Below are 24,975 nucleotides of genomic sequence, written 5' to 3'. Positions count from 1 at the left end.
CAGAGGCTTTTTGAAGGCGCACTCCAGAATCGGTCTGACTATATAAAAGCCTTACGAGAACAGCGCGGAGTTCAGACAAAAGCAATGTCTGAAATGTTCCTCATTTTTATTTCATTTCAGTGACAGTAGAAAAACCAAATGGGCTCATTTGCAGGTCCTGAGGCTGAAATCACTTTAAGAGAAAAGTCTGTTCTAACAGGCAATCAGAGGCAGATTTAGTGATTTAGGGGCCTCGGGTAAATCAGTGTTTTAGTTTCTCTAATTGAGACTGAAGAAAGTATTTCAATCTTTAAACTATTAATACTTTGTTCAAAATAAAAGTCCTGTATTCAAAATTGTACTTAGGTAAAAGTGCTATCAGACCTTGGGTGACTTGAAAGGCGCCATCAAATAAAATGTATTATTTATTATTATTATTATTACAAGTGATTTAGATTTACTTCACATCTGGTCAAAGTGGAGCTCATTTTAGCTGCTTTATACACTGCATCATATTCTCTCTGTTCATCATATATTTTGTGTCTAAAATGTTAATCAGTAACAAACTGTTACGTAAATGCAGCAGACTGACAAGTACAGTGTTCCCTCTGAAACAGAAGGAACTGAATCATCCCAGCAGATGTGGAGGAGCACAATACATACATATATTAAACTTGAATGAAGGAAAAGGATTAAATATATGCATAACATGCTGTCTATATAACTTTTGTTTTTTAATTAAAAAATATTGGCACATATTGGACAACATATTCACCAGTAACACTATATTTGTGATATAATATCAGCTGACTGATACATGGGTCAAGCTCTAATTTCTATATTGCAGTATTGTGACTTTAAGGATGTGAACTTCTTCTATCACTGGTGGCATCATGTTGCTGCACATTGTCTTCCTCTCCTCTCTCTGTCCTGAAAGCACTTTTCTTTTTATAGAATACTAGTTGCCACTCCGTCTTCACTGAATGCTCTTCAAGGGTTTTTGGAGAGGAAGGGTCTGTGCTCTCATCATCAAGAGAGTCTTTGCGACAGGGAAATATTAGTAACTGTGGTCCTGCTGGTTGTATCAGGGGGAGCAACTCTTTTTTTTATACTATCACTTTACTTTTCTTCTTAGCGCTCTGTGGCAGGTCTGTTTCTCTGTTTGATGTTGTGTTGGAAGGAGTTTCTCTAGTGAAAGAATACTCCATAAATCTGTAGAGCATGGAGGGTAATTTCAGGTTTAATGAGTTCGAATAGTAACACCATTTTATCTGTTTCATATCCAAACATCATAATAAATCTATAGCTGTTTGAAGCCCCTTTTAGTTGGGGGCCCCAGGCAGTTGCCTACATTGCCTAATGAATAAGTCATAAGCTTCAACTAAAGCCAAACTTGCATGAAAAGCTAAATCCAGACTCTGAATGGAGAAGAAGTCTTTCTTCACTTTCTACTGACACTAATTGTGTGAAATCTTTGGTTTTCATGTCTTTGAATGGACACAGCAATGACAGTGATGATGATGATGGCGACAGCGCTAATGATGGTGATGATGATGACGGTGTTGTAGTCGAGTGAGCGTCACACTTCTGTTGGGGTTTTCTTTAAAAGCTTAGTGGAGTCAGGAAGTGAGCTTCTGTCAGTCTTCTCCACATTTGATCATTTCAACTTGTTCACTTCATATTTCACCAATCAGACATCGAATGAAACTCTGATTCCTGCCGTGGTCCAGGCCCTGCGCATCCGAGCCGACTCCTCCAGAGGGAAATTTCCAATTTCAGGGTTGACACTTCATCTCTTCAGTTGTCATTACCAGGGACAGAATGTGCTTTCCATCAGGGAGGAGGGAGGGGATTATTATTTGTAGCCTGTTCAGGGAGGGGCAGGGGGGGTTCACCACCTTATGAGATCATTTTATGATGGGGTCACACCCACACCTTTTTTTTTTTTGTCAATTCAATCATGCGACTAGACAGTCTCCTAAAAGCACAAACTCTGCCAACGCTGCAATTTTCTCAGCTTTCAGTCACAAAATTGATTTCCTGACCTCAAAAAGTCGCTAATAGGATCGGACAACAAATTTCCGTTAGTTTCATTTGGGCTATAAAGTAATGATTGACATTCACATTTGGATCATCGCCTACATTATCCCAGTTCTTCCTTCCGTCCATTAAATGTTCTGGAAATTGTTGCTGTTTTTGAGAGTGAATCTAACAAGCAGGAATGAAAGGATAAAGAAGAAACGTTTGTGTATAGTGTATAGTTTGTAGATTAACATTAAAAAATGATCCTTTTCGTGGCTTCATAAAGTTCTCCTCCTTCATACAGATTAAAACCCCATCCCGATTATCTCAAAAAATGACTCTGCACACACACACACACACACACGCGGGTTTGTTGAGTTATTAGATGATTAGACCTCGGCTCGGGAGGTGACCTCACTTTGTGTACTAATAGACCTTTTTTCACAGCTGATGCTTGAAATTGCCACAGTAGGGAAAGCACAGGTGTTACTAATAACATTAATGAGCACTAAGTCATGACAGAGTGACCGTGAGTGCAGAACCATGAAGACCCTGAAATAGAATTAATTACCATCAGTGATTTTATTATTTACACCAGTGCTTCTCCTACTGTGACAGGTCAAAATGTCTTCTGTGGACGACGTTCTATAACCTGATAGGCTGAATGTGTATTTTAGTTTTAGACAAGTGCAGCAAAGTAATTGGGAGAGTCAAGGTGACATCAGTTGAGCGGCTATACACGCCCACGCAGTCGTGAGGAGAGGTCTAATTAGGAAACATCATTAAAATCACCTCTGTGTTTACACTGCCAAGAGTATGAACACCCTTTTAAATATGGTTGTACTTGAAATCAGCCTGTTTATTATATTCACTGTCAACTATTTCATTTAATAGTTGATTGTTAAATGGCATGCACACTACTTTCTACTGACCATCCCTCAATGCCAAAAAATGGTAGCATTTTTGATGTACACTCTATATTCCACATATTTTTCTTCAAAACATAGTTTGATAAAGGGGTGTGTGTGTGTGTGTGTTGGGAGGGAGATATTGTAATTTAAAACTAATTTCCTGCATTTCTTCACCATCTAAAAACAGAGAAAACAGCCACCTGCACTAGTGGAGATCAGTTAAATTAAAGGTGCTATGCTAATCAAAATGCTTTAAATGCATCAAGAACAGTATATTTCAAGAAAGTTGCACAGTACGAGAACAGAGGGAGGGAGCAGCATTAAAAGGAATACATTACAATGTAGGATTTGTGTACATCGATCGCTCCCTGATGGTCTGAATATCTCGCAGCTGCTCTGTCTGCTCTGTCTGTGCGCTGTCAGTGTCCTCTTTTCACACCAGCTATGAATTTGTTTTTCACTGTGTGAGTCTCACCATCAGTGTTTCAATACATCGTGTGATATGATTGAAAGCTCCTGCGCAGATACCAAACGGGCTTAGTGGTCTAGTTTAAGGGGGAAAAGTACATAAAATCAATAAATAGACAGAAAAATATTAATTAAAAAGGATTAAATGTTCCATCAGGTTTAAAAAGTTTCATTCACCCTTTAATTTAGTCTCTGAGATTTGAATGCAGATCACCTACTGTTCGGCTACTTTTCAACTAATGGCTTAACACACTCCTGTACCAATAATCCAATCAAAGTCCAGACAAAACAAATAATTTGTCAAGTAAACCACTGCCATTTTGAAGTGTATCCACACTTTCTTTTCTACTTCTGTGTAAAGTCTTTTTAGAGGATCAAATAAAGCCTCTGAAAGTAGACCTAAAACTAGCGCTATGTGAGAACATATATTTTTCATGTGTGTAATCTGTGTGCATTGACCCTTTAAAGTCAGTGTAAAGTAAGAATAAATATGTGTTCAGAAAAGTGTGTTGTTAACCACCCTGCCAAATTTGAATGATTAAAAAAATTGCCAAATATATAAGATTAGGCTTCAAAGTTGTGTAAAATCAGTCTCTTTCTCTGCTCCCAAACGCTGTGGGAGTGCCCGCCGAGTCCTCTGAAACCCCGCACCCTACCAAGTGTCACCTGTCAATCAAAGTCACCACCTCTACCAGAAACATGGATGCTACGTCTGTGAGCTTTCTGCTGCTAACTTAGCTGCTAGCTCGGCGGCTAACTCAGCTAACTGGCTAACTGTAGACTGTAGTAGTAGTAGTGTGTGCTGAATGTATTTATACCTCTACAACAGCAGGGGCGGGTTTATGCTAATCACGCAGCGGTGATTTTCAGACCCACCCACTAAATCCTGAACACAGAAATCTTGAAACACAGTTTGTGAAGCCTAGCTCCACAATTCAAATCTAAATGGTTGAAATGCTTTTTACACCTTTTTTAGAAACATATTTATGACCTATTTAATGTGTTTAGAAGAAAATGTCTGAATTCACTTTACACAATCTTTAAGTTTCCATTGTTTTTCTTATTATACAGTGCAGAGATGCATTGGTCAGTGCACATGCTAATTAAAATGCGGCACCTTTTCTATATATATTTACATTACATCTGGAGGGGAGCGTGATGTCTATGTGTACACACACACACACACACAGACACACACACACACACTCCTCCTGCTCCCTACAGACACATTACGACATACACACTTCACAACCTGCATCGCATGACACTCGAGTGACTCCATACTCTGCACCCGGCACACCACACGATCGAGCTTTGAACATGAGGGCTGTTCTCGTGTGAAGGCGCTTTGTACATCAAAGAGCTTCTCACGTGAGGCTGTCGGAAAGTAATTAACCGCCTCCCAAAACGCACCGATGACGAAACTTGCAAACCTCAGCCTCTGCAGATTAAAGGGGGAAAAAAACAAAGTGTGGCTAATTGGGATTATAAAATCAATTTATCCAAAAAGAGCTTCTGCCTACCCGTATGATTTGTAGCAGGGCCCTGCCATGCATAATGTATTTAATGTACAAGCTGGGGAAATATTTATGATCTGCATATGAAAACCTCTCTCTCTCTCTCTCTCTCTTTCTCTATTTCATTCCCTCTCTCTCAATCTTCCCCACTCAAATTTACACACTCGCAAACACACACATATCCCAGAAATAGATGATTAACTTTGAGTGCAGTAGAACTGAGCTGTCTGTTACTGCCAAATGTTGCCTTGAGTGTGTTTGTGTCTTCCTGCCGTTATGTGTGATAGAGGGTAAAAGGCTGAGGTGTACACGTCAAATTAAACGCTCAGCCTGTTAGAGATGTTTAGAGAGACAGAGAGAGAGAGAGAGACAGAGAGAGAGAGAGAGAGAGAGAAAAATGCAACTCAAACACAGTTGTGTCAATCATATGGGTTTGTTAGCGCTTCCTCGTTTGACTTAATAAAGCTGCCTCTCTGTGGTTCTGCCTGGCAACAGAGGAAAGGATGACAGTGCTGCCGGTGAAGGTGTTTAGCATGACAGCAGGCATCCTTACACAGTCTACCTGCAGAGAAGAAGAGTCTCTGAGAGGTAAACATATGTCATGAACAACAAATATAGTAAAGATGACTGACAACACTATGAAGAAATAGCAAAAAGAATTGGCACCTCTTTTTGTTGTGGCACATTAAACATTGTCATTGATGGTTAGTATTTCTTTATTTAAGTGTCCAAGGTCAGAATTAGTCTCATGGTTAAGGTTTAAATTAGTGTCACGAACATAAGCTAAACTTCAATCTATTTTTTTGGGGGGGGGGGGTTTCTCCCTTGTTGGTGTGAGGAGGCCCAGCAGTGCATAATCACAGTGGCACAGAGAAGTACAGAGCGGAGTGCAGCCAAGCAGAGCGATGCAAAACGAGTCTCTGCTGCTTTAATGCTGGGAACATGTGCGGGGATGATGCAGTGCCTCTCTGTGGTCCCCCCCCCCCCCCCCCCCCTCCTCCTCTTCATCCCCATCCCTCCTCTGGGACCACGTACAGGATCTTGTACCGATTCCAGCTAGAATCCTCTTAGATCTAGGCGACTGCTGCACCTCTGATCACCTCAGCTCCTCAGATAAAAAGAAATCAAAAAAAGGGGGGGATAGCGTATGTAGCTACCGTGTGATGATGCAAAGAGGGACAGCTGAGGTCTGAGCGCGAGCAGCTGGCACGAATTAAAAAAAGGTACGACATGTAACTTTTCTCCTTGAGGAGGAAAGAGGTTTGATGGTGTGTTTGTTTGAAATGCTTCAGCGTCTCAGGAAGGCAGGGGTTGGCAACGATGGGGAGGACCGAGGAATGACCTCAGATGACTGGTCTCCATGGAGTTTTTACAAGGTCAGGGAAAAGGCCCTCTTCTAATTGGCTGATTGGCATTCAGATGTCTATTAAAGTCATATACAGCATAGATCCAATACCAATATAGCTGCAATTGAAATTATTATAAATGAGTTCATGTCAGCCAAACAAGAGCCACAGATGATTTACAATTATTGAACATTAAACCACTGATGAAGACTAAACTTAAATTAACCCTAACCCTTAACAGTGATCAGCTTTCAGCCTTTTATATTCATTTCCATTATGACTGATTTAATCAGTCAATTTGGGACTATGACTCAATAGTTAGACATTTTGGGGTATATACTGATGCTGAGACTGAGGGTGCATCTGTTGGTCCTGGCACCAGAAGCAGGTATAACTAATTTATTATCAACAGCTTACTAAGCTTAGCTGCACTCATTACATGTTGGCTATAAGAAGAATGAAATGTGGGGGCAACACAGAGGCTTGTGATGGTTCATTTTTTCTTTAATTGTTGTTGTTTAGTACATTGTAAATGAAAGATTCTATTAATGTCTATTAATGATGAGTGATGATAAGTTGATGCAGAAAAGTGAATTAATGTTCTTATAATTTAATCTAGAATCTTTGTTTAATCCGTACAAAAGAAACTACAGGTTAGCTGTTTGCCCCTGTTTTGAATTGTTATGCTAAGCTAAGGCAACCGTCTCCTGGCTTTAACTTCATATTGAATAATGTTTAATAAAACTGTTCAACATTATGTGGGAGTTATGTGCTGAACTTTACCTTTCCCCCTCTGTCCCATCTACACTGAGCAAACTGTGGTAGTTTCATCACTGCGATGGAGAGGAGGAGATATTACAGCAACCAAACACTCTTTCAAAGCATTTGTACATGTAGGTTTTTATTAAAGACTGAACCTTTAGGCTGCTGAACTAAAGATAACCAACATATCTTTACTCTTTTATTTAGTTTTCTTGGGTAAGGAGTCATGATTTGAAAACTTGGCATCTCATAGCATATTACTGTACGTATCATAACCGCTGCCTCTATGGGAGAGGGGGGGAAGAGGGGGGGGTGGGGCTGAAAAACATCACTGAGCTTTTAGCAAGCGTGTCGCAGCACTGTGCTTTGTTTGCCAAACTTCGGTGGCAAAGCCTTCTTAGCCTTCTGGGACATCCTTCAACACCAAATAAATTGAGCAGAAGTGAACCGTGGCTCCAGAAAAGCCTTTTTGGATTGAATCTTGTAAATGTTATTTACTTCGGGACTAAAGTGAAACACAGCGGAGTGCTCGCTGCCACTCATTCATTCATTCATTCATTCAATTTGTCAGGGTTTCTAAACCAACGAACTGAGTGATCATGTGGGAGCGAGAATCCTTATGAAGCCAAGTAGTCGACATCAAATAAAGCAGGTTGTAGCACAGCGAGTGTCATCAAAGTTTCCAGGAGGTATCACATCTGACAAGTCTCCATGCATTAAACACGAGCGCTGTGCCTTAAGTGCCCAAAATCTGCTAAAACTAACATATGCAGGGGAAAGTTATTCTCCTTTCACATTTAATAAAGCTCTGAAGATGTAGCTCATATTTATAGATTTTTATCCCTTTTGAAAATTCAATGCAACCCCAGATTAGGTTGTGTGATTGTTACACAGTTTTTGTCTCTAAATCAGCTTTAACAGTGTGACAGTGATGCACTCTGATACATGATATGCGTGCGATTGAGTAGCAACACAAACCAAACATCATCTCAATGCCAAACTTTCCTTTAAGCTGGAGCTGTACCGCTTTCATAAATCAACCCTCGGTGAGCATCTGAGTCCGACCTCGCACCTGCTCTCTCTCTTTTAACATTCATAACATCGCTTCTCTTCTTGCATCATAAGAAACTTTTACATACTGAACTTTTAAATCAGATTTGAGGAGCGCTGACTCTCATAGCTCTTGATCCTCGGCCAACTCCTCCACTCTCAGAAGCCACAAGAGACAGAAGGGAGCCAAGCTGTGCTGTACCTAATCAGCACGATCAATCACTTTAATTGATAACAGCAGATAAATGATGATCAGCAAAGGATTTATCAATGACTCTGAGGTCGAGCTGTTCCATTCCTCACGCCCAGGCTATTACACTCCAGAGGGTTTGTTTGGTACTCTCTCTCTCTCTCTGTTTAAGAAGAGGCTGTGAAAACAAGCAAACACGTCGTCTCATATGCAGTCAGTCAGTATGAGGATGCAGCGTCCCTCTGGATTTACTGACGATAATCAAGTAGTGCATCATTTATGACCATGACAATCTTCCCCTTTAATTACAGCACCTGCATCACAGCAATCAGCGTAGCTTTTTAAACACCCAAACAAATTAGCAACACGCCTTCCACTCACACACACTGAAGAGATAGATAGATAGATAGATAGATAGATGGATGGATAGATAGATAGATAGATAGATAGATAGATAGATAGATAGATAGATAGATAGATAGATAGATAGATAGATAGATAGATAGATAGATAGATAGATAGATAGATAGATAGATAGATAGATAGATAGATAGATAGATAGATAGATAGATAGATGGATGGATGGATGGATGGATGGATGGATGGATGGATGGATGGATGGATGGATGGATGGATGGATGGATGGATGGATGGATGGATGGATGGATGGATGGATGGATGGATGGATGGATGGATGGATGGATGGATGGATGGATGGATAGATAGATAGATAGATAGATAGATAGATAGATAGATAGATAGATAGATAGATAGATAGATAGATAGATAGATAGATGGATGGATGGATGGATGGATGGATGGATGGATGGATGGATGGATGGATGGATGGATGGATGGATGGATGGATGGATGGATAGATAGATAGATAGATAGATAGATAGATAGATAGATAGATAGATAGATAGATAGATAGATAGATGTACAAAAATGAAAAAATTCAAATAGGCTAATCATGAATTATAACATATTGCTAGTAATCACAGAAATAAAAGTAAGTTGCACAAATCCTATATCACGCAAATACACAAATATAACAACACACTTGGTGGTTTATTTGGTAGTGTGACTAATTTTAATTTTTGCATCATTAGGCTACCATAAATGCGTTAGCTTCCCCCGCTCCTCCTACCTCAGGCTTTCAATGGAAAGATCTGAAGTAAAACGTGCGTCTGGGTTTTTTGAGTCAAATTCAACTTCGGTGAACTTCGACCCACAGATTCTCAACCAATAGCAAGCCGTCTTGACAGTGCTGATCTTTGAGCGGACGAAGAGCCGCAGAATCCAAAATGGTGGGAGCTATCGTAGCGATGGCACAAATACGTCTTAGGACTAAACTTAAGGTTTTGTCCCATTAGCAAACAAGCTAAGCTAACAACTTTTTATGAACTGACCCTTTAATATTGGGGCCCATGATGGGGAAAAAGTAGCTAGATGGGTTGCTGATGTCTTGTGAAAAGCCATCTGAAGACCCAGTGAAATGCTAAATCCAGTGACAAATCTCCCAGTTAATAAATTAATTCAGGTTTTTTCATTTATATTTAATATATTCTTTATTTGTTTGTAGATCAGATAATTCCTGATTTCAATCATAATACTGACAGTTTTAGACTGGGGCAACCGCTATCTGTTTAGACACATTTAACATTTGACAAGTTTAACTTCTTTATTTAATGAAAATTTGAATATTGCTCAACATTATCTAACAAAGTGCTTTGGAATCAGCACCAAAACTCATTTATTGTATTGGCAATAAAGTATCAAACATTTCAAATGTGGCCTTCTGATGCCTAATATCATATCTGTAATGTATAGTAGTCATTATATTTATGTGCTGTTTTAAGCAAGTAAACAATTAAAGTACTTATCAACAGAAAGGCTGTGAGATACTGTTATTCCCCCCTGAGACAATCTATCATCTTGCCACTTGCTCATGTTAATTTTGAAAAAATGAGTCACTGGCTGGAGCCCAATCTCTAAATCTTGCTTTATTCCCCAGAGCCCTCTGGACAGCACCACTTCATCTACAGAACAGGAAGCAATGCTGGAAAGCTGCCAGCTTACCTTGAACTGTTCACAAAATACATCTAGTGAAGAATGAGGTAAAAATGAAAAAAAAAACATGCACAAATGGTGTGTAATTGTAATAAAACTACTGCAGTATGTAGTGAGAGATTCAAAGATGACCAGAAAACCGGATGTTGGAGAGCAAGAGAGTTGACTTCAAAGCCAATAAAATGTCCTGGTGCTTTAGAGAGAACGTTTCATCTCCGCTGGGGTGTCATCTGACGCTGATTATTAAGCAACAGACTCTAACCTGGCACTTACTCACATGTTATTTCAATCCCTGACTGACAAACACAGACACTCAGTGAGAAAAGTACTAGCTGCAGATCCGTTCCCATGGTAACGCACAGCAATAGATCTCATCTATTGACTGAGGATGAAGATCTCTGTAGACCTATTAAAGAAAACACCTACACGCGCACACATACTGTATGTGCCCTCAGACACAAATACTCACATATATATAGACACACACACACACACACACACACACACATACATAGCAGCAAAGCATCACATCAGCCTTTGTTATAATTGGAGCAAATCACAAAACACAATCAGACTTTTTCTCTGTAAAAAACACCTAGAGCAGATGAATGCTTGAGTAACCAGGTGAGAGAGAGAGAGAGAGAGAGAGAGAGAGAGAGAGAGAGAGAAAGAGAAAGAGAGAGAGAGAGAGTCAAATCTCCCTGAGCCATGCTATGGAAAAGCTTGCTCTTAAGTGGCACAGCAGCATGATATAAAAGAGGATACTGTATGTTGAGAGCGAGTGGGCGATTTGCTCAGCTTTCACTAGAGGAGAAAGCCGAGCAGATAAACTACCTTTTTTTCCCAAATACTTTGGCGATCTTCTCCATATTCTGCATTCTCTCCATCACTCTCAAATGTACACTTAACAAAGAGTGACGCATTTAATACATTTGAGCTCCTAACAGGGTGGAGTCCTTCTTTATTAACCTCAAATGACACCCAGAGGAATAGCCATGTGTGTGTGCGTGTAACAAGAGGAGCCGGCATTTCATTATTTCTAAATTTGAGAGTTAATGAAAGGTTGCTAAGGTGTTACCGAGCGAGAGCCCTCCTATGACTCTCGCTTAAATAATTATTGCATTATGTAAAGCAGAAGTAAGCCAGCAGGGCAGCCAGTCAGACCTGTGATGTTAGTGTAAAACAGAAAGAGGCCATTTGCTTTGGTTTTTCTCCTCTAATTACAACATTTTAGGAAACTCAGAAGGCTGACATTGAAGGTGTGTTATTATTTTAAAGAGATATGGGACTCCTGAGTGTTTGTACAGGCTGCGTTTAGGCAGGATACTTTTATTTTCTGGCCCTGAATCGTATTTGCTTAAGAAGGCAATCTTTGTTATCCAGACTAAAGATTTTGATGGATAGAGGAAGGGGAAAAAAACCCCTCCTGAGATCTCCAAAGTTTCTCTGAATGAATAGATTAATGACTTAATAATGAGAGGAACTATTTTATGGAGACCTGAGAGTCACCTCCCACACTAAACAGAAACCTGGGTTACTAGATTAACATAAAGCAAGCATTAATCTAACGTTTGATGTAATAAATGTATCCTATGGTACTTTAAAAGGAACTGAGGTGTATTTAATTAAGTGTCTTTTGTGTCTTTTATTTTGGTAGGGATTGACTTATCTCTTTGTACCAGAACAGCTAGGGAATGAATACACAGGTCATCTGTGGTATTATCAGATGATGTGAATTGAAGAAATGAGAATAAATATTCTTTAAAATAACTTTTTAAAGATCACGTCTCATTCGGAGAACTGTCCAAAGCAGATTATCCCGAGAAAAACTGTGACATTAATCCTGAAAAGAGACAGAACGTTTGACATTCAAGTTTTTCTAAATGTCACCTTCGGGGCTGTGAGCAGCGACGTTGAGATTTCATTGGTGTCACAAGTCTGATTCGCCAACATCTCCAAACCTCTGCTAATAAAACTAAACCCTGACCTACCTGCATGGCTAAACGATTGACGTGATTTGGGTTAAGTGAGCCTTTAATGGCTGGTTGCATCTGACCTAAACATCTGGATCCTTGGATACGTTTGGGCTGCATTGAATATGAAGACAGTTTGATCACTTGCGACCATTATTTGTATGATGTATTGATATTCATTCCTTTTCAATAACCTTTAATATACAAAGAAAAATAATAAAGGAAAACTTAACTAAAAAAAACGCCAGACAGGCCTCCTCTGAGTTTCCAACTCAAAATTGCTTGTAAACGACAAACAACGACACCTAGAGGTTGATCGGAGTTGATGGTTAAGACAATACATAGCTATAGTCACTAATTAAATCATAATTAATAATGGGGAGGTTAAAAGCGTAAAACCAAAAGTAAAAATGATCACAGAATAAATAATTTAAAACCGATCAGATTCTGTTGTCACTATGAATATTTATAAAGACTTATAATATAAATATAACAAGTCTGTTTACTGAGGAAATAGAATGCCTGCTCCTCTCACAGAGCTGTATGTGAATGTGTCTCTGCTGCTATTTTGGTGTTTTCCTCGGATGGCTGTGAGGACACTGAGATCATCAATCATTTATCTGTGTCGGCTACGAAACGTCCCCCTTATGGATGTGTTTGAGGTTGACGACCCCCCGCGGCTCAGTGCGTAGAGAATGAATAAAAAAGTTTCCGGCTTAATGTAAAGAAACGGCAGAGAAAGGAAGAGAGAGAGAGAGAGAGAGAGAGAGAGAGAGAGAGAGAGAGAGAGAGAGAGAGAGAGAGAGAGAGAGAGAAACGGCCGTGGTGAGTGTTGTGGCTGCACGGCGCAGCGCTGCGGTCCACCGTGCGCTCCGGAGCCTTTGGTTATGGGGACGTGACATCGGTCATGGCTTGTGTGAAACCGCATCAATGGTTTAACTATAACCAGAACACCGTTAAATACAGATGGAGCAGTGGGTTAGATACATGAACATTATGTAGGTTACGAGAGAGACACCAAAGCCTTCAGAGATCACCAAAACAGCTCCAGACGCATCAAAATGACTGCCGTGGCTTACACAACACAACACATCTGCTGTTTCTATTTTTTATATATCTTATCACTTACATCTAAGACAATATGACAAACTCTTCCACACAATAAGCATCCTCTGATTTGGCTCATATAGAAAAATATGAAATAGAAGATAAACCAATCGAGCTTGAACTGAAACAAGAGACATTCAGAGCAGCTCAGGCTCAGGTTATATTGTGTTTAGTGTTTATATGCTTGTCACCCAGCAGACAGACTCTTACAGGTTGGATAAATAACCATCAGCATCAGTGTCTTACCGTCAGCGGCCAGGGAGCACTGCATCATCAGCATCAGCACCGCGCCGATGCTCACAAACCACCGGGCCAGCATCCCATCCAGCGCCCGCGTCCTCTTCCCGTTCCTCGGCGAGCAGACAGCCACCATCCCGGCATCCATGATCCATGCCGTTGTAGGACAGAAAGAGAGGGGGTCTTGTTTATTATTTACCCCTCCGACTCCGGGGCTTCTTCTGCTTCTTCTGCTGCTGCTGCTGGAGGAGAGGAGCGCATGTTTGGGAGCCATTGGTCAACCAATTAATCCTGAATGGAAAACATCTAACGGCGCTGGTGTGGTGAAAGGCATCCGATCAACCTGCCCCCGGTACGGACAAGCAGGGCTCCGCTCTCCATGAGCCTGCGGGGAGGCTGTGAGGGGTCGACCGGGGGGGAGACACACACACACACACACAAAATGTTAAGATTTTTTCTTCTTCTCTCCCCCTCTTTACCTGTCTCGCTGTGACTGTGTGTACGCGCGCTGTGTGCGTCAGGATGTGCCTACTGCGACCACAAGGCGCTCCATCTCTGCTGGCAGCCGCGTTAATGCCGGAAAACAGCGGAGCACGCCTTCAAAATAAAAGAGCAATAAAATATTTTGGTGTGTGATGAGGTTGAAATGAACAGTGCGTGTGTGTGTGAGAACCCTCATTACGAGTGTGTGTGGTGACCAGTTCAACCAGTGATTTTTACCTTCTGCTGTTGTGCTTTTTATAAGATTATTTTCCACCAATGATCTTGTGACCCCTCCTTAGTTCCACGTACTTCTCAATGAATCAATGACTAATAAATAAAGATGAATAACAAAAACACACTGTTTCCTTGCAGCACTTAAGAGCAGCCACACGTCATGGAGCTTTATTATTGTACATAATTGGCCCCTCGTGTGTTTGTAATATATTCATTTAAAAAAAACACAGACTCAGAAGGAGCTCATAGGGTTAAATTAGTTGGGTCTGAAGGTGTGTGGCTTGTTGTTAAAGTCTCATATGCTAACTGTGACTGTCATAATGTATAAGACAATAATCAATAAGCTATCCATCAGCTTCTAAATGATGCTGTCACCTTATGAGATTATGAGTTTGTATAGAACAAGGGCTAATATGTTTACTACACATTATTTTATCCAGTTTTTGTAAATTTTGCTGCATTCTGTCAAATTTGCATTAAAAAATCAGCCTGAGCTCAATAATAATGTCTGCAGCATAAAGAAAACTCCTTCATGCAGTCAATTCAAGGTGATCTGGCCTCATGATGCAGTTTTTATTTTATTCTGGTCTTGTAATGTACAGGCTTTTCTTGTGGCAATATAAAGATGCTTTTGTTTCTCATGTGTAACTTTTATAACTTCCGGTATGGTTTCATCTAACTGTTTCTAGCTTGACGCAGCAGTCTGATTTTGTGCGTGTGTGTGTGTGTGTGTGTGTGTGTGTGTGTGCGTGTGTGTGTGTGTGCGTGCGTGTGCGTGTGTGTGTGTTATGATTATGGTTACAGTGACGGGAACAGACGGGTCATAACGGTCCGCTTAATTACTCCTCCACTGAACACTAAGATGTGAGAGAGGAGACAACTCACTTGTTTCTTTCTTTCCTCTTTAAAGGAGTTTAGTTGAAGCTCACTGCATCGTCACAGCACCAAAAATCAAGGCGGCCAGTGACGCCAGCGGTGATCTGCTGCAAGGAGCAGGCAGGCAGGCGGCCCCTGGCGGCCCCTGGTGGGAGCAGGGCAAAGATGCACTGGCTGTGCCGGGAAGAAGGATGATGGCCACACAGGGGAAATCCATTCATGATTAAACCTGCTCCCAGTGTGCCCAATTTACTGGAACAGACATCATGTGAAATCATTACTTTGTTGCTGGAAGGACCTCCAGGACCCTTAAATTACAAACATTGTATTATGACATCAAACTACATTAGTCTAAACCTGCACAGAGGGAGGCTTATAGCAACTTCTATGAATGGCTTTGTTTTCCTGATTTCATATTAATAATAATAATAATAATAATAATAATAATAATAATAATAATCATTTAAAAACAAAAAACGTTAATTATGTTGACCAAATGCTTGCCAGGAGCAATTTTAATTAAAAACACGTCAGTGTTAACACAGTTAGAGTTCGTTATTAGTAAAGAAGTGTTAACAACAGGAAGAAGCAGGCTGTATTACATCCAGAATAACACCAGTTCATTAACTCTTTAAAAGGCACATATGCTCGATTCATGATTCATTATATTTGTTAAGTTTAAAGTACTGTGCACTAGAAGCTTTACGTTTCCACATCACTTTAAATCATTGTATGCTAGAACAGGATTGAACCTCCATCAGGCAGTAAATGCTTACATTCAGATTAAAGGAAAGTATCCAGAGACTTTCCTCCTATCAGCAAATAAAATGATAAAACAGTGTTCTGGTGTCAAACATCATTCTGCAATGTGAAGCTCAAACATCCAACTGTAGGAACAAGAAAAGGATGGGGACTTTAAATTAGCATAATGTTCCCAAACCTTTTCTAGTAAGCACCTGTTTGTAAACCAGAATAAGAAGTAGAGTAGTCCCAGTAGAAGCTACTTTACATTGTGCTTTGCTGTGAAGAAGCTACCTGGCTGAGTCATGATAGCACATAGCAGCTTTGTTTCTTTATCATTCACACATTTCATGGTAGCATGTTGAAGCCAGCATAGCATATAAACTCTTATAGCCTATATATTTTCCACATACAGAATTATCAGTCATTTTTGGAGACATGATCAAATGTTAACCTAATTAATGCCATGGACACCACTTCATGAATAAGCTTATGTGGTGTTGCATCATTTCTCTGAGCTGACAGACATTTCCATTGCAGACCTTTAACTTGTCAGAGTAGGAATAGCACAGGTGTTTATTATAATGTATAGCTGCTGCCCACTATGAGTCCCACTATGCCATCTTAAAAGTGAGTTTCCATGGCACCAGAGCACTGAAACTACCTTTTCTTTTCCCGCCTTGACAAAACATCTGCTGTGAAAATGGCTCTTTTTAATACTCAGTAAGTTAATTAAGGATATGTTTAAGAGAAGGAATTCAAATTAACATAAAACTAACCTTTTTAAAACTTTGCCCAGTGATTAGCATTTAAAGAGTAATAGTTGTGCACAAATTGTCCCCAGACAAAGACAAACACCGAGTGAAGCAAAAAGAACTTTTTTAATTCAAAGTGAATCTTGACATAGTACACCATCAATTCATAATTTGACACTCACCAATAAGAGTCACCAAGAAGGAACCCGCTTTTTGTGACAAAGTACATAAGGCTTGGTCACATTGATACTCACTGAGAACTAAAGAGGGAGGGGGGGCGGGGGGGAGAAAACGACCGCAAACTGGTAAGACACACATTATTACATCCAAAACGATAATCATTTTCCCAGTCCTCATATTGTTGTATATTGCACAGTGCAGTTGCTACATGTCAAACTAGTGTAGCATTTAAGGAAAAAACTAAACAAAAAAAATCAAATAACATAAAATCATAAAAGCCACACAATTCTACACATATTTAGAACAGTAACAGTTTCAATTTAGCAATCGTGTCTAAATACAATAAATGTCAACCCGATAATTAGATAGCTGTGGTACAAAAATCTACCTAAAAAACGTGTCTTAGGAATTAAATTGCGCAATTACAATTGTTTGTTTTTTTTTCAGCCCAGTACCCAAATGAGATGTTCAGACCACTGTTTGAGTTTGTCATTTTGACGTGTGTGTGTGTGTGGTGGTGGTGGTGGTGGGGGGGGGGGGGGGGGGGGGGGGGGGGGGGTAGAAGCAGCCAGCAGGGATCTAAACACTGTTGACTACAACTTCTGAATCACTGATGAAAACAGATTGGATGCTGTTTATCACCACATCCTCCTAAAAAAATGATTAATAGGAGGGATGGAAAGCCCCCCCCCCCCCCGCCCCCTGTGTTTTTGGGAATTATTTTTGCTGAACAGCCGGCGTGCGGGCCCATGCTTTGTCACTTGAGGCATGCTGGGCTCCCGTGTGCTAGCTGAGCTTTGGATTGGTGTTTGACCCTCTGTTGACTTTGATGATGCAACTGTCACACACACACTGAGACAGAGAGAGAGACAAAGAGACAGAGAGACAGAGAGAGAGAGGATTATCTATCCTAAAGCAATCAACCCAAAGTGGTGGATTATGGCGTGGGACATCACCACTGAGGTGAGTACGTGTGTGTTCATCTCATGGCAGGTGCTGAGCTGAAGGAAACAATAGAAACATATTGGGTGGAGATGGAGGTGGTGGTGGGGAGGTGTGGGGGGCGGGGGGGGGGGGAATCACACCACAGAACACTTTGCATGAAGTGAAGTACAGATTACTGTGCGGCGACACACCTGCGCACGCCTCTTCAATCAGTTCCAAATCTAGGCTGCACTCCACGGCGGAACAGAACAGCGCGTCCCTCTCTTCCTCTCGTTAAAGGCTCGTCAACACAGTAGCATAATAAGATGAGTACACTAAATTACAGCCGTTACTTGAGCAACATAGCAAAAAAACCATTACAATGTAATACGATAAAGTAGGTGAGGATAGGGCGACTTTGGACCTAAACTTTTTGAGTATGATTGATGGATAAAGCCTTTTTCTTTTCTTTTTTTGTGTGTGAAAGAACCCCTGACTGAAACACAATGATGATATCTACCTATGCTATTATAGCTGAAGAACTATCAACATCCCCGTTATAAAAAATGAGAGAAAGCTCTGTGTAGCTCATCTGCCAAGCGATGTCTCGGGGTTCCACAAATACATTCACGGCGTGAGGATAAAGCTTTTTGTATTTGTGTGTATTCAGGCCCTACGTTGTTTTTTTGTTTTTTTAAGTACTGCACGGTGTTCTTGGTGAGCGCGATAAAACATTCCCTGACTTGTACTTTCTTAGGACTGTAAAAAAAAAAAAAAAAAAGAAAAGAAAGAAAAAGATTGTTTTTCAGACGTCATCTCAGTCTTAACAAACAAACAAACTTTGGGGTTTTCGTGATGTGAAAAGTAGGAGCTGATCCCCCTCGAGAAGGAACTAGTCTACAACGTTTCCCGGCCGCGCAGATATCGATGCGACGCAGCCGCTTGTTTGAAGAAAGGCACTAGTTGTACAGTACGAGAGTTGCGAAATACAGTCCGACGACGGGAACACCAAAAAAAAAAAAAGCAATTTCATCAGAAGGATAATAAAAAAAAAACAATAATACATCAACAACACACCAGTTACAGAATCCAAGAGTGAACCCAGCCTACGTTTCAAGATGAAATACTGAAGCTAAATGCTCACACACACACACACACACACACAGGAAAAAAAAAACACACACCAAAAAGCAACAGAATAAAAAAAAAAAGGAGAAAACTCATAACTTCCATTACAGCAGTTTACAATCACTTCAAAAAACAAAAAAACAAAAACAACAACAAAGCCAATATACAGAGGCACAAGCATATAGGAATAGCATTCAATATACTCTATGATCAAAATAAAATCCACTCCTATTGTATCTAGTTGTTTTAACTACAATACAAAAGAGAGACTGCAGGCTAATGAGATTAATCCTCTAAATTCACAGCTACGAAGTGGCAGATAATCAGTACATAGCAGCTTATTATCTATACATTCCAAATACAATATGCCAAACATAGCTCAGAAAAATAAAACCTCAACCTTAGTTTTTTCGTCGTTTTTTTTTCTTTCCTCGTTGTAAAATAGAGATCTCTCGATATATATATGTTCCAATGTTGATAACTGCAACAGGTATGCTGGAGGTGAAAGGAGAAATAGTATCGACCGTGCTTTCAGAAATGATTAATGAACAGTCTTTGGTGCTGATTGGATTAGAATACCAGCTGATATGACGACAGGTAAAGACGCGGCTCTACTATACGCGCACACACACACGCACGCGCACACACACACACACACACGCACACACTAGAAATCCAAAAATAACACAAAACCAAAAAAAAAAAAATATATCAAGGCTATTCATCCACCCTGAAGGAATGTATCAAAACTGACGAAACAGGCTTCAATACATGGACAAGAAAAAAGATTCATCTCACACGAATATTTCAAATTACTGATAAACACTCAATAGCCCAGCAATGATACTGTAAGTTGATAGGGTTATTTCAAACACTGAGAAGCATTTAAAAGTAAAAGACATAAAACAAACTGTTATCTCTTTTTTTCTCTTTAAACTCTATGCCACTCCCAAAAAATCTAAAACATTAAAAGCATTAATGCAGGTCTAGCCTAAAATGCAAAAAAATAAAAAATAAAATAAAAACACAGCAACCCAGAGGCTATCTAGATTGTATTGCAGTTACAGTAAACAGTGACAATACTGTTATGAATTAAGTACTATAGTGAATAGAAATCGATTATCAAAATATCAAATCACTCTTTATGTACATAAAAAGCTCATTCAGTCAAAGCCCTAAAATGTGCAGCTAAATTAAATCCATACTCTGAGTTAGAAAGCAAACTGAAGTTTCAACATTTGCTGATATATAATTTGTTTAAACATAACCACAAGCAGAATTCATCGTATCCGTCCAATAAAGCCCCGTCGTATTCAGAGTCTGAAGGTTAAGTGCTGCAAAGCCCGTTTTTTTAAATGTTACAATCTATAAGCTCCTGAAGTTTAACATCATAAAACTCTGGTTTTAAGGCACTGGAGGGGGGGGGGGGGGGGGGGGGGCAGCAGCGGAGTCTGCCTCAAACAAAGACAGGAGCATTGTTTTTTTCTTACGATCCTGGTTAATACAGACTGGGATGGCTTTCCAAAAAAAAAAAAAAAAAAGAACAACTGATCTGAGCGGCTAGCACGTGCTACAAGGCAACAAAGATAAAGGGGTCGACAGCGAACGACGACAAATGATTTCCAGCCACTATAATTAGATCGTTTCTGAACACTACTCAAACGACAAAATGACAGGAGGTAATGTGCAAAGGACACATTCTTTTCTTCTTCTTTTCAATTTTCTCATCGTCGTCATCATCATCATCATCATCATCATCAGTGAATCGGCTCACTCTTGTGATGCTCTCTCGTAAAGCTTTGCAGTTTTAAAATGGATCGTCGCTCTGCTGGTTGACATGATATTTGCAGGAAAAGTCTTTCAGAGCGCGAGTTACTCCGACAATCAAACACCATCATCGACTTTTTGTGCCTCTGCGTCAAGAGAGGCCTCGTAACACCAGAAAGAAAAAAAAAACAAAAAAAACAGCATCTTCAGCGTCGTTACTTTTGGGTTTCTTCCTCGATTCCGCCTATTATACATCGTTAATTCACCTTCCTCTTGTTAACCACATTTCCCATCATCGTCTTCTTCTTCTTTCATCTTCTTTGTCATCACAAGTGTCCGTTTTGTGCTCTGCTGCTCGTTCGACAGGCCCAGGTCGCAGCACCGCTCCATTTACCGTCGCCCTTCCTCACCAGAAGGTACTGCTGCGGCCCCTTCCTGCTCCTCAGATGTAAGAGAACTGGGGGTGGTGGCTGAGCTTGGTGGGGCTCAGAGGGAAGCCTGTATAGGCGGCGGGCGATGCCATGTAAGGGTGAGGTGGGGGTGGCGGAGGCGGGAAGGGGGGCTTGAACTGGTGCGGGTGGTGGGCGAAACTGGCCTGGTGGTGGGGGTGGATGGTCGGCGAGGGGAGGAGCCTGTGGGGGTGCCCCGGGTGGTGCGGGTGGGTGCCGAGGCCAAGGGTCACCTGGTGAACTATGGCGCCGCCTTGGGTGTGGGAGAGGCTGTAGCTGTGCTGGAGGAGAGGGGGAGGAGGAGGGCGAGAGGGCAGGATGGGGTGGGGGTGGTGGGCGGCGGTGAGTGGCCCGCTGGGAGGGTAGGACAGCAGGGTGTGTGTTGGCAGGCCCTGGGTGTGTGTGTGCGGGGCGGCCGACGTGTGCGTGGGGCTGCTGTGCGGCAGGTGCGTGAAGGTGTGTGTGTGGACAGTAGGGGGGATGTAGGCATGCGGCCGCAGCGGACCATAGTTGCCGTTCCACTCTTTGCTGCTGTGGTTGGAACCGTATGGCTGCACCTGTGAGACAATCAGGGAGACGGGGTATTAAAATCCACCTACCAGCACCTCTAAATCTCACATTTTATTATATGAGACCAGCTATCGTCCTCAAATGTGTAAATCTGACTAGAATCTTGTATTATGCAGCTGTCAGAGCACATCTGTCTGTTTCCAGTAGCTCCCACCATGTAGTCCTGGGATTTCAAGGTTTTACAGAGGTTCTTTGTAATGACTTCTTCTTCTACCCACACCTGATTAAGCAGACTGATGTATAAGCTCATTAAAATACTTGTTGTTGTTGTTACACCGCAGCAGAGTTCAGCCCCCATTATTTTTTAATCTCCAGTATTGCAAAAGGAAAACTGTTTAGTACTTCTGCTGAATAATTCCAGAGACCAATTTCATTTGCCTGTCATACAACTATTGCCACAAGCTCTGCTGCAAAGCATGAGTCATCTCATTAATATTAATGGCATTTGGAAGAGTTCTACTGCTTTTTCCTTTACCTGCATCCTGCCTCTAATAGTGTAAGAGAATGGGAAAAGGAACCAAACTGACCTGTCCAAAACCCAGAGGGTGCTGCTGCTGCCCCGACAATTTTTGTTGGCGGGACAGGAGGGGGGCGGATGGGAGGAGGGGGACGGAAGAGGGAGTGCTTTGTTGTCCGATGAGGCTGCAGCGACCTTTGGACCGGGACCAGGACTCTGAGACTGAGATAAAGAGAAGACAGAAGGGAGTCAGACGAGGATGTGCGCATACACTAAAATAAAGTATAGATGGCAGGTTAGTCCACATGACCTGCAAGACAAGACTAAACACAGTGAAACAGAGCAATGATTACACAAACTTCAAACAACAAGCAGGCATGCACACCAGAGACAGAACACATTCAGATACTATTTTTAACAGGGACCATTAGTTCCTCTTCAGACCTTAAATGCAGGTATTTCATCTGAAAATGATTTGAGAGTGTAGACTACATCGAAGGTTGCAGACATTACATTAACTGAAGACCCACGACCCCCAAAGCCAAGTATATTTCTACTCAAAGGTTAATGTGCTGTACTGTAGGGGGGCTGTGGTGACCTTTATGATGAGCTATTGCAAAATGAGATCTTAATATTAGGCTAAAAAGCATCATACAGTATGACCTAAAAGCCCAGACACACTGCTAAAAACTATATATCATTACAAATTTAAACTATGCTAATATGATATTGAACCTGAACCTCTAATTATTTTTAACATTAGACATTGAGCAGGTTTCACTGAAGTCTCCTTTACAGGTGAATCAGCATTTAAACTTTACAGATATGGTTGCATAATAGTAATAATAATAATAATAACAATAATAATAACAATAATAATGATAATAGAGCTAATTTAACTTAGGCACCACTCCATGCTGCAGTATGATGCCACTCCTTGTGTCATGTTGTAATAGGACTGTGATCCCTGCTTCAGATGAAATGTCTGAATTAGTGGTGTGGAGGACTGATAATGTAGCATTTTATGGCCACGGTGCCACTGTCATTTCTGCTGCCATCAAAGAATCATCAAACAAGTCTTTTTACGTTTCGACAGGTTGAGAATCTTCTCATAAAAAACATGTAAGACAATAAAATCCATCAAGCTGGTGAAAGAGAAAAGGCACAGAGATTTGTTGGCACTCAGAAAAGGCAGCAGAGGAGCAAAGTTGATCCTTGGACTCTGGTTTGTATCAGTTTTTTTTTAAATGCACTGAACTAAAAAGGTGAAACTGATCACACACCAGCGTCTTTGGGCAACTTTTGCTGCATGTCAAGAACCAGCAGAGAATACAAAGGCTCTGACTCAATACCAAATGAAATGCATCCACTTTTCCCTCCACTTTTATAGTACATTCACTGTACTCCATTTAAGTTAACAGTCACTTCAGGGAACAGGAAATACACTGAGTGATTTTATAGTTTTATCATCAACCGCAGTGACTGCTCAGAAGAGGAGCGCTTCCATCAGTTTACTTGTTCAGCACATCATTCAGATTAAATTGCTGTGCCTGTGCAAACATGATGGTTATAAGCCAGTCTGATTTTCATGTTTAATGTGTGAAGAAAAAAAACACCCTCTCTTCATTTGTCTGGATAATGTTCTCTTTCTTCTCTGGAAATTTTCCTTGAAGAAAAATGTTACTCTGATGGAGGGAAAGTGATAACAGAGCGCTGTCAGTTAGGATGCATCTCTTGTTATTAGACTACAGTGTAGCCACATCTCTGCTGGTGTCTCTTGATCACCTGTTAAAGCCTCTATGAGCCACTAGGGGGCGGTAAGCCCCTACTGCTTCCACATGACCTGCAAAGCACAAGCCGCCAAAGCATAGGTGACAGACAATGTGACAGGTGGTAAAAGGGCATATTTATAGTGTTAATACAAGAAGTATATTTTCATGGCTGCACCAAATTATCTTAGCTTGTTATGATAAAGACCAAAACTGATGCGACAACATCTCCTTTTAAGATGTTAGTGTGCTGCACAAGATAAACAAGAGCTCTCCTATGAAATCCATCCTGTGTATAATCAAAGGAAGTCATTCAGTAAACCCAAGTACAAACAGAAATATTTACTTCCTGTTTGAAAAGTAAACAGCAGCACTGACCCGTTCTGTGGAAACGCTCCTCTATCCCTTGATTGTTGTTGTTCTGCACTCTCATTGGTGGAACCACCATTGTCCTGACACCACGGGGGCTCCTGCCCTGCACTGCAGGGGAAGGCAGTGGTGGTACCATGGCAGCCAAGGGTGGGCGGTTGTTGTGGTTACTATTGTCAAGGTAACGGTAAGGACTGTTACTGTGCGGGGAGGTTGATGTGTCGGACGTGGGGGAGCCTTCCACTGTGTCACAGCCACTCTCGTGGCCGTCATCCTCTGACATGCTGGATACAGAGGAGAGATAACACATGAATCTGACAGAGCTGGCAACACTTAGGAGTGTGTTTATATTTAGTCTGTCTTTCATAAGATCTTCAGTATTTGGACATTAAGACAAACAACTACCTGTTGGGTCTCTTGCAAGGTGAGACAGAGGGGCTAGACTGAAGCGAGTTGGAGGCAAAGGAACTGGTGCTGAGGCTGCTGTCGGGGCTGCTGAGGGAACACACTCTCTCCATGGTCACACTGGTGTTTCTGCACGCCTCACACACACACTCCTCTTTACACCTGCACACAGAAAAAAATACAGGTCAGAGTTTTCTGAGGCTCAAATCCAATCTCCAAACCAAATCCATACT

The 24,975-nt window shown here is 41.1% G+C and overlaps 2 protein-coding genes across 3 annotated transcripts in view; both read right to left on the bottom strand.

The window, feature by feature from the left end:
• Window positions 1-13,909, bottom strand: part of kiaa1549la (KIAA1549-like a) — a 99,564-nt gene extending 85,655 nt beyond the window's left edge. The window contains exon 1 of the mRNA XM_053319515.1: window positions 13,645-13,909. Within this exon, the coding sequence (XP_053175490.1) occupies window positions 13,645-13,909 (265 nt within the window). The remainder of the gene's footprint in view (window positions 1-13,644) is intronic.
• A 4,059-nt stretch (window positions 13,910-17,968) lies between these two features.
• Window positions 17,969-24,975, bottom strand: part of LOC128358417 (homeodomain-interacting protein kinase 3-like) — a 30,542-nt gene continuing 23,535 nt past the window's right edge. For both annotated transcript variants that reach the window (XM_053318676.1, XM_053318677.1), the window contains exons 15-18: window positions 24,743-24,904; window positions 24,347-24,621; window positions 22,270-22,421; window positions 17,969-21,729 (exon numbers count right to left, since the gene is read on the bottom strand). In XM_053318676.1, the coding sequence (XP_053174651.1) occupies window positions 21,166-21,729; window positions 22,270-22,421; window positions 24,347-24,621; window positions 24,743-24,904 (1,153 nt within the window). In that variant the 3' untranslated portion in view covers window positions 17,969-21,165. The remainder of the gene's footprint in view (window positions 21,730-22,269; window positions 22,422-24,346; window positions 24,622-24,742; window positions 24,905-24,975) is intronic.

The sequence above is a fragment of the Scomber japonicus genome, chromosome 5 (genome assembly GCF_027409825.1).
Source record: "Scomber japonicus isolate fScoJap1 chromosome 5, fScoJap1.pri, whole genome shotgun sequence".
In the NCBI taxonomy this organism is placed as follows: Eukaryota; Metazoa; Chordata; class Actinopteri; order Scombriformes; family Scombridae; genus Scomber; species Scomber japonicus.
Note: the sequence above shows the minus strand (reverse complement) of the source record. Positions and strands in the feature narration are given on the sequence as shown.